We start from the raw sequence: 18,150 nt of genomic DNA on the forward strand, positions 1-18,150 counted from the left end.
AATAAGAAGAGTTGCATTTCTTCAGGGTCGGTAAAGTATTTAAAGGCCAGTGAACTAAGGACCATATAAATGCAGCTGTTGCCAAGAGGAACTAACTTGTGCTGCAGGAACAATGAATCTATTTAGGACCTCTGAAACTTAAGATTTTTGTTACACAATTTGAGTCACAGAAAATACTAGTATGGGGTGGGGAGAAATACAGAGATTCATGAGGGGAGGTGTGGAGTTTTCTCCCAACTTCATTTCTTAATTTTTTTTTTGCCTCTCTGCTTGCAGATTCTCACAAACACAAAGATAAACACAAAGACCGAGAACACCGGCACAAAGAACACAAGAAGGACAAAGAAAAAGACCGGGAAAAGTCCAAGCACAGTAATAGGTGAGGAAAAAGTCAATGAAGTCCTCATAGGCTAAAACACCATTGCACATGCAGTCTTACAAGAATTACTCTGATAATATGCAAGGATGGAATTGCTGCGGTTTTAGCGTGGTTTATATGAGTGTAGGTGCTTCAAGATTAACTTTTGTCATTGCCTGCATTTCCATATCGGTAGCTGCGGTAGTGTGTCTTGCAAATGTGAGCCAAATACTAATGTATAAAAGATTGTTGTATCTTAGTGTTATTAAAGCCATTGAAAACTAGTTTAAGCCCACCTTCATGAAGATTGATCAGTTTTGTTCGTAATCTTTTTTTGTGTGTAGTTCCAATTGTTTGTCAGAAATGTGGAGCACTCTGGAGTGTTGGTATAAACCCCACTGTTTTAGCATAGGTGAACCTGATGTGACTACTAAGCCTCCTAATAATTAGAAGTGTCTGGAAAGATGATCCCCCAGAGTGATGGTGATGTCCTTGGCCTGCTACCACAATGGCAGAATTTTCAACACTGTGAGGCAGTGTTACGAACTTCTGCTGGTTTAGATGTTGAATTTGAAAGGATTGCATGCTGTTTTGTCTGATGTGATTGATACACACTACACTGCCACTATATAGAGAAGGTGTTTCATGCCAGTCATCTGCCACATCATCCGCACTGAACATAAACATTTATTTACTCTGTGATGACCTGTAGCTCTTGAGGTGGTGGTGAATTCTGTGGTCCAGCTGATACCCTAGCCCAGGCTGTTAAGTGCAAGAACCAGGATATGCAGGTCTGTCTGTGGTGATTTGGTGTGATGGAGCACAGGGCAAGTAAATCACACACAGGATGTTACTCAGAAAAGCTTTCCTAGTTGTAACTCCTGACATGCAAATAGCACGGAGCCTACATTGACAATGAAACTTGCACAAAATGGTCCCTGGAGAGTTAAGTTTCTGTTGTGACACTTGGTGAATGGCAGATAATGTTCATGCTATGGCCAATTAACTAATTGCTGTGCAACTGTGATAATCTAAAAATGGATAAAAAAAGCTTGTGTTAACACTGCTTTCTATTAAAAAGAAACGTGGAAAGGAGAAGAGAGTCGGTGCTGAGCAGTGGGTTTTATTGGGGTTGTGCTTTATTTGAGTTTTCTGTGACCTTTTGAGAAGTTACACAACCTTACTGTTCCATAATATGTTGTTTCTTTTTATTGGAAGTAAATAGTTGACTTGGGGGGGGGAGCGGAATCTAGGCCAAATAACTTGCAGCATTTACTGGCTTCCACAGCAAAGGTTCTTTGCGGACATATCTATATTGCCTTGATTTCTGAATTTCATTTTTCTGATCTTCAAGCTTGCACCCCAAAATCGACTGTCTCACATTTCCAAATGTTCATTGCTTCACTTGAAAATCCGTTCTCCTGCAATCTTACCAAAGTACACCCTGTTGTAAGGAGTAATGTGAGCACTATCTTAATGCTAATTTCCAGAATTCATTAATGATTTGACCTTATTTGTGTAGGAGTTGGAAATGCTCAGCATATTTTCAACTGCAAGAACTAATTGTGGCTTATAACTTGAAGCTGCATGCTACTGTTTGTGTAAACAATAAATACCAAAACAGTGGAAAGGAGATAAGAATGGCTAATATGTTTTGTGAGGTGTAGCTCATGAGATATGTAATCATGGTTTATCTTGAAGTAATTCCTTCCTCCCTACAGTGTTGCCTTGAAATCCCTGTGAGAAAGGCATCACATTTTCTAGACACTGTGCCTAAAAGCTTCCAGTCACTTTCATTTATCTGAAGTAAATATTTGTTTGTCCTGCGAGCACAATATACTGGGTCTTTGAGTCCCATAATAGGGTACACCTGTGTGGATGGCATGACTGAGTGCATGCATGTGCAGGGGTTTTGTTCAAGGTGTGTTTTGGGGAGAGATGACATAATACTGCTTTGCTCCTCAGGCCCCACTCAGGGACTTCACTTCCCCAGGCTGAGTGCACAGCTTGCAAAAGTTTTCTATAGTGTGTTTTCTGCCTTTCAAAACTGCCACCTTAAAAATGACTGTATTATAGTGCTGAATCATGAGGTCTGGTATTGAAGGTGATACTCGGGGAAGATAATGTACGCGGGCACATGTGCAGTGCTCTGGTTGGATCGCTGCTCCAGGAGTGCTCTAAAATCTTCACTGCCCCGTCCACATGCAGTCATGCATGGGGTACGTGGCTGCTTGCTCTGTAAAGCTCGCTGACTTATAACACAAACTTTTTAGAAATAACTGACCTCATAATTGAAATTTAAGCGTTTCTTCCCTAAATCCTTTGGTTCAGCTGTCATCCACATAATTCAATAAATGTAAGTTGTGTCTGTGAGCATTAGATTTTAGGTGACCGTTGTCTTGTGAAGGAGATAGCTCGGCAGCTCGCAACATGGGGGTGGAGGTAGAGGAAGATCTGTGGTGGGCAGAGAATTGCTTAGAGAGGAGCTGCTGGAGGGACCTTGATGGAGCATGTGCTTGTGGCCAGGCGACTGCCAAGTGTTCACATGGAAGGTGTGAATCCAAGGATGGCAGAGGCCAGACTGGTCAGTTATGGGACAGGACAGGGAAGGACTGAAGCAAGCTGAGTCTCAGTTCGGGCTTTGTTACTACAGTCTCCGTACCAAAATACTTTCCTGGACAGAGCCAAGATGAACAGAGAAGTCTGAATTTTGGGATTGCCTGTGTGGCTGTCTGGTGTCCATCACTATTGTGGTGCTGAGCAGATGGGTTGCACTGGGGAGGGGGCATTTGATGGCTTTTCTGTTTTTAATAGCTTTTAATTGTACCAGCAGTGGGAGGGAAGGAAATTGCTTTATGGGGAAATACTGGAGAATTGTCCTCTTCCAAAAGGGTGCTTAGTTGTGATACAAGAAGACCCAAAGCAAAATCACTCTTGGGAGAAGAAGAGTGAGGGCTCTGCGATTGCCTGCAATTCATTAGTTTTGAAAATCTTGGCTTAGGCCTTTGTGATAAAGCCATCTGAAGGGCTGGTTCTAGGTCCCATAATTTTGATACTTGGTTGCCATGGCCGTCACTGCTGAAGAAGATTCCTCATGCAGATGTGTATATGCAAGTGGAAAAAGTGCATAGTTGACTGTGCACTTACTAAACACAGATACTATTTTTTTCAACCCATTTGCTGCTTCAGCAAAGTGTTTTCTTGACACTGAGTTGGTAAATGTCCATCTTCCCTGGTGTCAGTCGCTTGTTCGTGCAGGCTAACTGAAAGGTGTTGCAGTTTTAGATTTTTAGCAAATGGGTTCAAAAGCCATAGAAACTCTTGGCTTGGAGGATTTTCAAACAGGTTAGAAAATTCTGTTTCCAAGCTTTTCAAGTATGCAGCTAGGAGAGTTTTTCTCAGTGACCCACTTGCATCAGTTTTGGCAACAAAATCGCGATCTGTTTTCATGATCCTCTCTCAGTAGCATGAGTTTTTTCAAAAAGCAGTTACTTTCTCACCGGTTGTTCAAATGGCACCTTCACCTTGAAGGGGCACCTTAAGTGTGTTTATTTTTTGGATAATATCTGCTAGGTAGCATGCTACTGACAGCAACTGGTCATCAGCAAGTTTGCAATGTGTGTCTTTTTGTAAAAGAAAACTCCACTTTAAGTTCTACAGCTTTTCTAAGCCCTTTGTAGCCAGATACCACATAGAGCTTTACTGTTTATGAGAGGTTTTCATGGTCACTCCCTTTCTCTTTACAACTTGTAAAGGCTCTACTGGATTGAAGGTCTCGTTTTTATAAACAAAGGTGGCAAAGCGCCCTTTCCAAACCCAGCCTTGCAGCAGTGCCACCGTGTTACTGTCCCTCCGCTGTGACCATCCAGCACCTCCCATCTGCAGCAAAAACATCAGCAGGGGACCACAGCAGACCTCTGAGAGCCTCTGCCCTGCTCAGGATTGTGATAGCCATTTTGATAGGGGATATTTCTTCACCAAAGAATTTTAAAGAAACAAAACCTGCCTGTTTGTCAAAGGAGAAACTTCAGTACAATGAATAACAAGTGAAAAATAGCCACTACTCTATTAGAAATTAAACAAAGAATTTCCAAGATAACAAGACTGTGGGATTTTCCAATGTTTTTTACCTGTGTGGGGAATTTTTAAAGCACTTGGTAAAAACCTATCACCTGTTGCTAAAATTGAAAATGAATCCTTTAGAAAAGTTTATCTTAGATTAATTGCATGTAAATCTTCGGAAAGTCCATTCTGCATTTCAGGAAAGCTGCTGTGTTATTGCAAAAGATGTGCTGTATCTTCGATAATTCTCAAAGAGGTTGAATGGTGCTTTAGCAGAAATCCAAGCCATTGTTGTTGGTGAAACTTGGGTTTGTACCTCCGTGGCATTTTATACAGAGTGTATGGAGAGTCCCCCTGATTGCATTCTGAGCAACACAGTACTGCATTGGACATTATACACAATTAGGAGCATTGTCTGGTTGTGTTTGAAGCAGATCATTTTTATGTCTGTCTGTAATAGTTTGACAATTTAATTTCCTGCCCTGTACTTAAAAAAAGGCTTTTAAAATAAAACCTGCATCAAGAAGGCAGAACAACTCCAGTGCAGGAGAATGTATGTTTCCTGTATCCAGACTTTGAAGGATCTAAACTGCCAAGATAAGTCTCAGAAATACCTAAAATAGATAATTTTGATTTCATATGGCAGAAGTGTGTGGAGTGGTATGTAGAACTTCTCAATTTTGCTTCTTGCTTTCCTCATCTCCCACTCACAAGATGACACTTCTGTATGTTAACCACTCATTTACAGCTGTAGTAAACTGGGAGAGAACATTTGTATGCCTCACATCTTCTTCGTCACCCCTCAAGGAAAGAAAATGCAAAGCCCACTTAAGAAAAATCCATATCAAAGAATAAATCCACATCGCTATCAAGTAATCTGTCAAGCAAAGTGTTTTCTTTTGCTCCTTTTCTCAGCCCTCTACTTCCCAATCCCCAAAAGAAAATCTAATACACACCCATTAAATATAAATGTCAGTAGTTAAAAAAAAAAAACCAAACACAAAATGAAACAAATCTGATGTGGCAATAGGTTTCTGATCTGTGGGAGATGAGCGTTTCAAACGAGTAGACCATATAAGACAATGAAATAATGGGTCCTTCAAAGGAGCAAGACTTGTTAGAGGTTGGTTTGGAAGTGTTCGCAGTAATGAGTGTCTTTCTGCCAGGTGTCTTGGGCTTTGTGCATGGAGTGTGGGCTGCCAGTAGTCTGAAGAGTGCAGAAATGGCTGTGACAGGGAATGGGAGTAAAGAGGCTGCTCTTGCAGCACTGCTCCGTGTTGTCAATGTGACAAGCATCTGAGCCGCAGGAAGAAAAATCTTCTGTCAGATTGCATATTTCCTCCGTTTACTAAATCTCTTGTGATCACAGCTTGAGATGAACAGAAGCATAGAACACATAAGGGATTTATAGACCTGATCTTCACTGGCATCTTCTAAGTTTTATGGTTTTGCTAGGAAAAACACAGATTCCAGGCATTTGTTAGTCATGAATGAAGATAAATTTCAGTTCAGACTTCTTGCACACCTCCTCTGATTTATTATGTGACCCCGAACTGCTAAGAATTCTGCGTGTTGCAGGCAGGAGGAGGCAGGGATATCTGACATAGGGGAAAAAGCAATTTAAAAAAAAAAAAGATTTCAGCACCTTCTGTTCCCTAGCGTGGGTGGTTTTGGTTTTATTCCCCGTTTGAGTGCACAGTTCACCTTGATCAGCTTTCTAATGTGACACTGCCTTCTAGTAGTAAAAAATTTTTATTTTTTGTTTAGTGGTATACCTGATTCTTGCACAGCCATAGGAAGTGCATGGTAAGCCTGATCCTTGTCTCAATGTGCGAATATTGTTCTACTTTTTGATACTTTTATCAGCTGTTGATTAGTCCAGCTTTTTATCTTGTTCCTCTTGCTGAAGGCTTGATCTATTATCTGTGAAAACTGGTGAAAAGACTCCTTTCAACTCTGGGAAAAGCGGTTTCAGGGGTTTTGTATTGTATTGTTGAAATCCCAGCAGAACCATTGGGGCTCACGTGTTCATTCCCTGTAATACCATATGATAACCCTCTAACAGTGAGCATAAAATACTGCAAGCCAGCTGAAAACTTGTCCTTCACTGATGTGCTTTCTGTTTCTGAAATGCTCCCTGCACAGTCAGCCGTTCCTTGGTATGCGTTAGTCTGATAGTTTTCCATTAATGTTGTATTACGTCAAACGAGACGTGGGCTGCGTCACCTATGCGCTCTCCCTGTTGTGTCTTTTAGATTTCACTAAAATCACAGCTCCCTGTTATTTTACGCTTCAGTTGCATTGTAGCAGCTCTGGAGTAGGCAAGCAAAGCTCTGCTTGCAGGAGGCTCCGGTGCTTGCTAGTAGCAGATTCCCAGTCACGAGCTAATTACAGCTGAGACTATGAGAGAGGGGAAATAAGAGACACTTTAGATAAAGCATCCTTCCCAGCTTGTGATTTTGAAGCTGGAATGAAAAGGGCCTGGGAAGGGATTATTAACGTACATAAATGGCACCTGAAGAATGTGGTGTTAAATTACTGCAAAGCTGTTGTAGTTTGAAGAAGGAAGCTGTGATCTGCACATCTGCCATTCTTTGGAAACACTTTCCACTTGTGACTTTCCCATGTGATCCTAGCCTGAGCAGCTGCTGCCAGGTGCCTGTTCTCCCTTCTCCCTCTCCTCCCTCCTGTCCTCCTGCAGGCATCCTCACTGGGAAACACAGCCGTGCTTTCAAGGGAAATGGCTGCTGCTGTTGCATTTACTGCTTCGTGCACTTGAACCTGAGCTCTCCAAGGCCTTCGGATGACCTTGTTCACACTAAAGCTCTAAATGGAAGACTGTAAGCAAGCTAGCAAAAAGGTTGTGGTGCTTTCGGAGATGCATTTCTATTCATCTGGCCTTTGTCTGAACTAAACCACTACCATGATACGTCTCTAGATGATGTAATCCCTGGTTCTGCCTGTATTAATATGGTGTCCTACTGTATCTTACTACCTTTAACAGAGCAGGTTGTCAGCACTAAGCACCTTGAGAGGTGTAAAACTCCGAGTACTGTTGCAGTGGTTCAACAATAATGGTCTGGGTGAAAAGGAAGATCTTATTTTGCCAGCAAGGCTGGCTATTTCTAAAACAGATTGCGAGCAACTGTTTTATGATCCAGTTGTCCTCTTTTCAGGCTAACTTGCATTGAAGTTTCGCTCTGTCTTCAGGGGGTTTTGCTGCCCTACTTCAGTGACTTCAAGCTAGCTTGTTGGCAGAGGGGTGTGTGCAGGAAAGGTAATGAAGGAGCCACAGTGCTCTGAGAAATGAATTCAGGATAAAATTATCTGGTTGCATGCAGTCTTGAGATCTTTTTGTTTGGTTGTGTTTGGTTCCTTTAAAGAAAAGTCATTTTTTTAAACTTCTGAATTGGCCAGGGAGACAGTCTTCTGATCTTTAAATTGTTCCTAGTCCTTCATAATAATAGCTTTGGAGTTGTCTGGAAATAGCTTTCTGATAGAAGGCTAAAACTCCTTCTTCAGGGTAAGGATGGCATCCTGTTGCCTTTTCTTTTCTTTTGAGATTAGTGTGGTGCTTAAATTGTGTTCCCCCAGAGGCTCACGTAAGTATCTTAGCCAAATGAAAGACCAAAGCAGCTCAGCTTGCTGATGGAAGTTAATATCGGAGCAACTTGCCTTGCTTTTGGAGAAAAAAAGGTTACCCTTCTCAGGATTGTTGCTTGAGGCCTTTGTTATCAGCATGTTTCCAAATGAGCTTTTGTGGGAGATGGAGATTTCAGACCCTCTTACGGAAGAGGGGCACATGCTTTCATCGTTGCACATGTCAGAAAATTTTGAACGGAGTTTTTGAAATCAGAGCTGTGGTCCAGTGTTTAGAAACACGTAGGGCTGGCAAGCAGTCTACTTACAAATGAGGGAAAGAAATTTATGCTCTTTTTTTTACATTGGAGCGAGTAGCACATGAAATCACGTTTTTGTCTGGGGAATTTTTTCCAGTCACTTATCAGGAGCAGCAGCAAGCAGGACCTCAGGGCCTAGCCACCAATACTGTTGTTTTGAAAATGAAGCTGCAGAGTGAAACTGGAGACAGAGTTTCCTCGCGTTATCTGAGCCCACATTGCTTTGGTGAGAAATCTTACTGCTTGCTGCAGAGCAAAGGGGAAGGATAGTCTTGTGATTAAAAATAAAAAAACCCCAACAACTAAGACTGAGTCAGGAATCCAGACTTCTTGATTCTGACTCTGGTGCTGAAAAATCTTAGCTTTAGATTAGATTGCACAGCAGCTTTTAGGTGGTGGCCACTTACTCTTTTTTGAGAGGGATATAATTTGAGCTTCTACTTAAGCAAACCTATGTTTTTAGCACTTCTTTAATTCCAGGCATATTCTGTAAGTATTCAACACACAAAATAATTGTCACTGCTTCCCTAGGCCAATGGGTTTTTCTACCTTTTTCAGTATTAGCTTTGCAGATGTAGATTGTCACCTATTAATTTGCTTTTAGTCACGTTTTGTGTACATCCCAGGGCTCGTACCAGTCACATGCTGAAAACTAGTGCTTTTGACTGCTAGCAAGAATGAGTATGGTGCTTTTGAAAACTTAAAGCTTTTTTTTTTTTTCCTATTGCAAACTCCCAGGCAACAGACACTTCCATGAACTTTACCTTAGAGAACTAACTCCATTGATTACAGTGTGTACCATGCTTTGAAGATGCAAATTGTTGTCTGAGTAAAACGTACTATTTCAGGTAGGATTTAAATACCAAATCAGAACAAGAGTGAGTCAGAAAATAGAAACAAGCAGAGGGCAAAATGGGTCTAAGCCTTGCACGTTTGTTCGTTACGTTTTTTTCCTGTATGATAGTATACCTTTGTAATTGTAGAACTTAAATCTTTGGCAAATGAGGTACCTAGCATACAGATAACAGTACAAGATATCAATTCAGAATTTCCAGACCTTCCTGAGATTAAAAATGATTAATAACATGTGTGGGGTTTGTGCTTTCAGACAGTCAATGAATCTAGTTGGGGCAAAGGAAAATGAAATAGGTGTCTTGAGTCTAAGATCCTGATGAATAAACATGGTACAGAAACTGGGATGTCAAATCTGAGCAAGACCAGCAGGCATCTCGTGGATTTCCGAGATCCAATGTCAAGATGTTCTGTGTATGTACTTGCATATCCTGATCACACAGTGTACATAACACGATCTGCTGGGTAAGAATAGTCTGCAGTTGTTGAATCTTCACTCGCAGGCAACATGTGGTGCTGTGTGTCTATCTACAAGAATTTTTAGAGTGCCAGTTGCCTTTTAATGTTTAGATACTCCTTTACAGTTTTCTATGTAGTACAAAGAGATTGCTAGAGAGTTAAAATGAAACTAGTTTCTCTTCCTGGTGATGTCTTTTAATGAGACACAGTATGTGAATATAGCGATTTCCTTCAGAGATAGATTTTCATGCTTTAGCTGCTTGGGCTTGGAAGGCCACTGCGTATTTGTTGGAGTGTGTGCTACTTTGAGCTTGAATAATTTAGACCTTTTGCAGGTTCAGGTCCATTCGTGCTAGTGTTACGTGAGGCTCTGAAACTCTCCACGTTGGACTTTACTCTGCACTTCTGGAGCTGGGTGTGGGTTGGCATATTTGTGACTGTGGTTGCCTTCCTCTTAATCACATGCAAACTTTATGGGAGCTGGTTAATGTACTGATTGCTTTTTGTAGCCATCAAACATCCAACTCTTTTGCACTCCGTTTTTTATGATAGAAAGAAGACTTGAAGTGTGTATCGTTTTTAAAAATCACGCTGTTACCTGATGTTCCAGGGTTGCTGTTTTTCAGGGCTATGTTCCCCCAGATCGGTTTGGACTTGCACTTGAGTGTTGAAATAACTGAAATAAGGAAGCTACCTATTTCTAGTAGAGCTTTGCATTGCATTGCGTAGTCCTAAGGAGAAGCAGAGTGTGTCCAAGAGAGCAGCAAGAGTGAGGAAGGAGGAGCGTGAGGAAGGCAGCTTGCTTGGTGCCTAACCATGCCCAGTAGAAGAAAGCCCAATTTCCAACCATCCCTTTGGCTTGCTTAAGCCCAGTTTGACCTCAAGGAGTCCACACAACCTTATAAATGTGTATTGAAGGCTGCTTGAATTGACAGGCTTACTGCTTGGCTTCCACAACAGGGCTGCCAATCTTTGTGACCAGTTGTTGCAGTTTCTATCGTAAGTCTCCTGAGAGTGTTTCCTCACTTTATGGCTCCAAGGGTAAAATCATTCAATGAAAAAGCTCATTTTCATTTGAAAACAGCCATGTGTCTTTCTGGTTGATAAGAAAAACTTGAAAATGTGATCCAGATTTGCCCAAATGTCTCATAAATCAGAAGGGGGTAGAAATGGAATAAAAAAAAAGTTGATTTTCTTTTCTTTGGCAGCATTTTTTTCCTCTGTTCTGACTAAAGAATTTTGGGTATTTAAACTCTCAATACTATTATCCATAGGACCAGACTCTTGAGTTTTAGGAGTAGACCAGATTCTCACTTGGGAAACACCTTTGGTGAGTTCCCATCTGCGTGGCAGGGTCGTCTCAGCAGAGCTGGGCTGACTGCGATGGTGAGACACGGTTGATGAAACAGCTCCGACTGAGGGCTGCAGCATTATTCCTGCCTTTTCTGTTTGACTTTGCATAAACACAAGGACATCGCGTATCCTGTTTGCTCTGGTTCTCCCATCTGTTTGGGAATAATAGAGATCAGCGGTTTTCTCTTGAAGTTCCAGGGATGAGAGCTGCTACAGTGACAAACTGTTGTCTGAGCAAAAGCTGACATGGGCATTGACGGGACTGGCGGCTCTATTCCAGTGACCTTTTACGTGGACTAGGAAAAAGAGGAAAAGCAGAAACAGTGGGAATTCAACCTAAAGTGTTGACCTTTAAGTGTAGCAGCCGTGGATTTCCTCAGCAATCCAGGCTGATGGGGGTTTTCCTGAAGTGGAGCGCTTGGTGGCTGTCGTTTTGTGGTGTGTTCCCTTCCCGTTCCTGGGAGAATAGATGACATGTGACAGGAGACGGTAGTGGATCTTCCTGTTAAGGTGATCCCTTATTTTGTCGGGTTTGTGATCGTCAAAACCTGTGACTCTTCACTGCTGGAAGTTGTCTGTATTAGTCAAATCTCCTTGTGTTCCCCTCTGCAAACATACTCTTTTGTCTTGCAGTGAGCACAAAGATTCCTCGGAAAAGAAACACAAAGACAAGGAGAAAACCAAACACAAAGATGGCAGCTCAGAGAAACACAAAGACAAACACAAAGATAAAGACAAGGAGAAGAGAAAGGAAGAGAAGGTAGGTGTCTCCTGCGGGAGAGACAAGAGAATTGTTCTGAGTTATACGACTGAATGGTACAAACTCGGTGTGTTAAATGTAGCTTATACTTCCAAGTTTTTATCAACCTGGAGAAAATTATCCCAATGCTCACCCACAGACTTGGTTTGTGGAGTGCTAGATATGAACTTGCAAGGGCTTTACCTGCAGATATTGTGAATGGAAACAGTTCCATAGTGGAGCTGTGTCCACTATCTCTGCCTTTTTTTTTCCCCTGTTACTTTTCACTTTGCCAAGCTTAAATTCAGAGACAAGGGAGGAAAATCTGTTGGATCATGTTTGTTCCATGCAAGGACAAATTATACACTTAACTCCAATCTATTGAAGAAATTGAAGGGCCAAAAAATCCTGAATTGACTAAGACTTACAGAAAATCTTGCTTTTTTGGTGTGTCATGAAGGTCACTAAGGGCTACAGGGAGTGAAGATAGAGGCACAGTGCCCTTTGGTTCCTTCTGCAAGTTAAATAAGCTACCTGTGTTGCATGTTGGAAAAACATAAGGTGCTCTGGGCAGTGCTAATCAGCTTCTGCTTTTTATGTTTTCAGATGAAATCATCTTCTGGTGAAATAAAAATAAAGAAGGAAAAGGAAAATGGTTTCTCCAGGTAAGAAATCCAGTCTATGATCTGAAAAAAGTAGCAGCTTGACTTTTCCTTAGGTGCTCAGTGTTTAACTCATCTCACTTGATCTTGGGAAAAAATTGGAATGCTTTTGACCCCTTCAGACGATATATTCTTCTCAATTATGGGAATTGGTAATTGATCTACTTACCTAGTAACTGGAGATGGGAGCTGTTGAATACCTGGTATCTGCCTGGACATGCTGGGTTTCTCCAAGTCTTAAATAGTTGAATTCTGTCAAGGACAGATTGAACTATGGAAACATTGGTAGCTGGAGTTGAAAGAATGTCTGTTGTAAACTTGGTACCTGAACCCTGCAGGCAGTCTTCTGGAGACAGGGCCTTGTAAAAGACAGTCCAGATTGCCTCTCAGTGTCTCTCCTGTAAGTGCCTGCAGCCTAAAGCCTTTGCAGAGGAGTAAGGACAGTGCTTGTGTAAAATCAGAATTGCCTTCGGAAAATCCCTAGATGTCCTACTCTACTAAATTTCTGCTAATAATAGAGCATTCTGGTCTTAGGTATTGTATCAGTTATCACTAGGTAGTCTTATTAAAAGCCTAAAGTGAGCAATTAATAGAAGAGTACTTAATAGCTGACCGACTGAGATCGGTTTAAATCCAGCCATTGATTATTTTTAAGGTGGTAAATCCAGTCCACTGACCTGTTGGAGGTCTATGGTATGGTGGATGCATGTATTCATATCTGTTAGCCAAGAAAAGCTTTCAGTTGTGTGTCCAGTTTTATGAATCCACTTTAAAAAAAATAATTTAAGAATCCTTTCGGTCTCATCATGTTCTGTGGACGCAGAGAGGTTGGGAGAAGACACTTGTCTAGTCCATGCCTGTTAGTTATTCTTTGCATAGTTTGAATGTGCCCTCTTGACATGAGTTCTTCCAGCTGTTTCATTTTCTTACTCAAAAATGCAAACGAAGGAGTTCTGCTTGGCACAGGGAAGAGGCGCCCTCTCCAGGCGCTTTTGGGGATACTCTGGAAATAGAAAGCGGTGACATTTAGGTGTTTCATGGGGTAGGAGACAGTTAATAATAACTCTTCCTAGCCTCTACTGTTCAGCAGAATTGCATGCATGTGCAAATCTCACTGGGAGCGTTGGGTGTTCTCAAGGTAACTGGCTCCTCTTTGGGTCCAAGAGCATTTGTTTGTGTGTTTGAGGAAAGCCTGGAGGAGCCATGACAATTGTGCCTCCTTTAGGGCCAAAAGCTGGCTAAGAGTAAAGTAATTATTTTTTTTTTCCTGTGGAAATGTTCCTTTACAAGTTCACCAGAGAAAAATGGCCTCACTCAGATGGTTTTGATTTTCTTCCTTAAGACTTGGTACGATGAGCAATGTTACAGGCTTGGAAACAATGCAACTCAAGGTTCAGCTTGGTTGTGCAGCTCCTTTCTTTTAATATAATCACACTTTATTTCCCACTATTACAAAATGTGGCAAAATATTTCAGTGTTAAAATGGACAAGATAAAATTCCTAACAACTTAATAAACAGTAGTTCTAGATTTCTGCCTGGAAGGAAGAATAAATTAAATGGGACAGATACCTCTTTTTTTCCATAGATGTTTTGCAACTGTCTACGTGCTGCAGACTTGTGTCTTAGTTAATCACAGGCAATGCCACAGAAATGGCTTCTTATAGCAGCATGTATCTGTTTCCCCTGAGTTGCATCTGCCAGCACTGCAGTGGCTTTACAGCTGTGAAAGAGCAAACTGCCTTGTTCTGCTTCATGGATGCGTTACCAGCTAAAATAAGACTCCAGAATGTCTCTTGCTGACTGTGATCTACAAAGCAGAATGCTGCTTTTTTATCTCCCACTCCATCCAATTGCAAAATCAGCATGTTGACTTGGAAACTGAGTCAATTTGATACAGAAATTGCTGATTGAATATGAATAGGAAAGCCCAAGATGGCACTGTTACTTTTTCTACCTGAACGGAGCAGCGCTAAGTGCTTCAAAATGTAATTTCAGGCTCTTTCAGACATCTTTTTTCTTTATGAAGATAAGTGAAATGCTTCTGTGAAATCTAGAAATAATGAGTTTGTTTAAAGGGATAGTCTCTCTTGCACTCATACTCTCTTTTTTTTTTTCTTCTTATTACTGACGTCTTGGGACGTTATGGCTTAAAACGTTAAGCCTAACTTAATATTTGCGGTCTGTTGAAAGGGACAGGATTGTTTGCTTCCCGCAGTTTGGACAGTGAAAAGGGACTGATCAGTTTAACGTTGCCAAATCTTTGTTTCCTTTTCTGATTTTCACATGCCTCAACATTTAGTTAGCCAAAGATTCAGGGGAATAGCTTTCAAATCTTTGTTTAGTTGATAATCTTTTCCTCTCTTATCAGGCTCAATAAGGATATTGAATTGAAACTAAATAGTGTCCTCTATTTGACTGCACTTGTGCATGCATTTCAGTTTTGTTTTAAGTATATTTGAAAGTGCTGGAAGCTACAGTTGTTTTTACTCAAAACCTCAAAGAAACACAGTGAAATCTGAGCAGTTGAAATTGATCTTGATGTTGCTTGAGAAATGGCAAATACTTAGACACTGAATGACTCTCTCCTTATGCTGTCTGTGGATATTCAGAGAATGATACACCTCAGGTCTTTGGGGTCCGAGCATGATGACACATTCCAGGACTGGAAGACATGCCCATTTTGCAGATGATCATTTTTTAAAACTGAGTTGTTGCTGGTTTCCAAGAAACTTCCTTTTTGAAGTTAGAACCTCCTTTCGTTGCTTCTTTTTGTAGTCCGCCACGTATTAAAGATGAACCAGATGATGATGGGTTTTATGCATCTCCTAAAGAGGACTCCAAACCCCTGAAGAGACCTCGAGAAGATGATGAGTAAGTGGCATGGGTGCTGGTGACTTTGATGTTTGTTTACCTTTAGTTTTAAAAAGATAACATTGAGGGAGCAGGTGGGATTTTGAGTCACCAGCACAAACTTGTTCAGATGGGTGACTGGAGGACTGCGACTAGACTCCTTAATGCTGTTACAGGTTCTCTGAGCAGGGCAAGGATAGTATTTGTGGTGTCCAAGGCAAAATACCATTACCTGCTTGTGCAGATGGTGCTGTGCAGTGTTGCAGAGCTAGTAAATAAAAAAGAAAAAAAACCAGAAGGTAGGTAGAGACACTGATGAAGATTGTAAAACATAAATCTGAGCAAGTGAGGTACTGATGCTAGCTAAGTGGCTGCAGTGGTTTCTGTTGGGTGAGGAAATGCCTGCACAAGCAGAAGAAAATGCATTGTCAGCCTGTTTAGGGGTGGGGGGGAGGTTTGCCTGCACTGCTTGACGTGATTTGCCTAGAGTCTAAATATGTCATGGGTTATGCTGAAGGTTTTTGTCTCTAAATCAAGAGGAAAATACACATGATATTTGCCTGATACAGTAACCTACCCAGTAAAATAAAAGCCCAGTTATGTCACACTGTGATCTGTCACCACCTATGTGCATCCAGTTCTTTAGATAGCGTGACCTTATTAGCAGTCTGGAGTTAAAGGGTTGGAAGGGTTTAACCATAGTGACATTCTGTCCCTGTGTGGTATTTCTCAGTTTCCAAGAGAGATGGGTGTGACATCTTTTCTTTTGTGTAATCATTTGCTGCCTTCTGTTAAGTTTTTGTGACCTCCCATCTCATGTCTGCAATGGAAAGATTAAGAATTTGCCAGTAGTCAATTTTGCTATTGTTTGAACTAGTGGTTGATGCAAAAAGTGAGACTTGTGGGCAGATCCCAGACTGATGACTGGAAAAAGAGTGGAGGGTAGAACATGCCACTAAGCTTTTGCCCATTTATTCCATCCCATGTAATCACTGGGTGGATACTAATGCTTTTGAATCAATTCTTCCATCAAGGAAGATTTTTCGCTTCAGCAGTCTGAAACTTGTGGAGAGGTATTCACAGTAGCAGCTTATAGGTTTTAGGGTTTTGTAGGCTGTTTTGCTGGATAGGGATATTAGTCTTCTGAGAGAGTGGGGCATAAAATTATATTCTTTAGAAATTAAAGATGCCAGAACTATTGTTAACTTGTGCGCACAAACTTCGTATATGTACGACTGCTCTTTATTTTTTTTTTTGTACTGGAAAATTGATTATTTTTGGCGGCTCGTCTTTTTGTTCTTACAGTGCTGAGTACAAACCCAAGAAAATCAAAACAGAAGACATCAAGAAAGCAAAGAAAAGGAAACAAGAGGAGGAAGAGGTAATGTGAAAGATGAGTTTAATTCTATGATCAAGAAAAGCAAGGCTGACAATTCGGTGTTGAATTGTGTAGAGCAGGGGAAATCTGATTCAAGGGTAAGGAGGCAGGAGGCCAGTCTGGGACAAAGCTGCATGTGGTAGATCCCCACCTATGGTGCAGGTTAACTTATACCTGAGCCATAATGTATAAAAAGTCAGGAAAACTTTCTCTCCTACTCTTAAAACAGTTGATGGAGAAGATGCCTCCAGAACGTGAACTTCCAGCCTGTTCTGGGGAATTCACAGTCCTTCTGTTAAGTAGCTCACAGAGGGCAGAGGAGCCTTACTAACACCACCTGGTAATTGCACAGGTGATGTAGCACAGTTCAGAAGCAGAGGAGGTTAAACTGAGATTAGCTGCTAGAAAGACACTTAAAGCTTTTAGATAGAGCCTAGGATGGAAGTTTCGTTGGAGAGGGACTTGGCAAAGAGAAGTTAGCCATAATTTGAGACTAATGAACTACGCTCCACATCTTGCAAAGATACCCTTGTGAGGCATATGTTGCAAGCACCTCCTGGCAACACGCTTAATTCTTCCCTTCGGTGAAAGTGTCTCTGTAGTGAGCATATACCAGTCCATTCCCAGGAGCCACCTCACAGTGGTGTAAATGTGCTCTGTAGCCTTTGCCAGACTAGCTACACTAGTGCAGGGCAAGGAGGGTGTTTCTATAGCTAGGCAATCACATCACTATGGCCCAGACTTGCCGCTTATCAGGTGAGATGGAATAACTGGCTGTGTGTGCGCTTAGCATGTCTCAAGTGTAAAGTAAAAGAATTTGGCTTAAAACATAAATGGGACCATCAGCAGACTTTGACTTAATATGATGATCTAAGAGCACATTTATGTAGTGAGGCTACAGGAATTCAGTTGTTTGTGGTCAAACTTATACACCCCAAGAGACAGTCTTTTAGTTTTAAAACATCTTTTCAGGGAGGGGGGAAATACAGTAGCTTGTTCTAATAGATTCTTACTCATTTTGCAGGACAGCAAAGCAAAGAAAGTTAAGAGCAAAGATAAGAAAGTCCCTGAAGCGGACAAGAGAAAGAAACCGAAAAAAGAGGAGGAACAAAAATGGAAATGGTAACTACATATCAATGACATAGGCTTACCCCTCTGCACCTGGGCTTGACCTGTTACTTCCCATGCTGACTGAATAAGCACATCTGGCTTTCTCTTGCGTTGATTCATGAGGATTTGTTCTGAATAATTGGCTTACTTTCCAGTAAGCTCTAAGTAAATATCTCATTCATCATGTTCATCCTATGAAGTAGAAGTGAAATAACTTTTTTTGGTATACCTAAAACAAGAAATAAGTTTTTTGTGGGATTGGTTTGTTTGTTGTGGTGTTTCCCCCCTGCCCCCCCATCTGTAGAATATAGAGGCTGCCCATAATGATCAGGTACCAGTATTCTTGTGCCCAGAACCTGCTCTTTTTCTGACACTCTTCAGAGGATTATGAAAACTTGCAGGCTTGGGAGTATTAGCAGGAATAATA

General features: G+C 41.3%; 1 protein-coding gene across 1 annotated transcript in view; it reads left to right on the top strand.

The window, feature by feature from the left end:
- Window positions 1-281: 281 nt before the first annotated feature.
- Window positions 282-18,150, top strand: part of TOP1 (topoisomerase (DNA) I) — a 38,651-nt gene continuing 20,782 nt past the window's right edge. The window contains exons 1-6 of the mRNA XM_009697274.1: window positions 282-379; window positions 11,617-11,743; window positions 12,329-12,387; window positions 15,161-15,256; window positions 16,541-16,616; window positions 17,638-17,735. Coding sequence (XP_009695576.1) covers window positions 12,329-12,387; window positions 15,161-15,256; window positions 16,541-16,616; window positions 17,638-17,735 — 329 coding nt within the window. The 5' untranslated portion in view covers window positions 282-379; window positions 11,617-11,743. The remainder of the gene's footprint in view (window positions 380-11,616; window positions 11,744-12,328; window positions 12,388-15,160; window positions 15,257-16,540; window positions 16,617-17,637; window positions 17,736-18,150) is intronic.

Source organism: Cariama cristata, unplaced genomic scaffold, assembly GCF_000690535.1.
Source record: "Cariama cristata isolate BGI_N322 unplaced genomic scaffold, ASM69053v1 scaffold4663, whole genome shotgun sequence".
Taxonomy (NCBI): domain Eukaryota; kingdom Metazoa; phylum Chordata; class Aves; order Cariamiformes; family Cariamidae; genus Cariama; species Cariama cristata.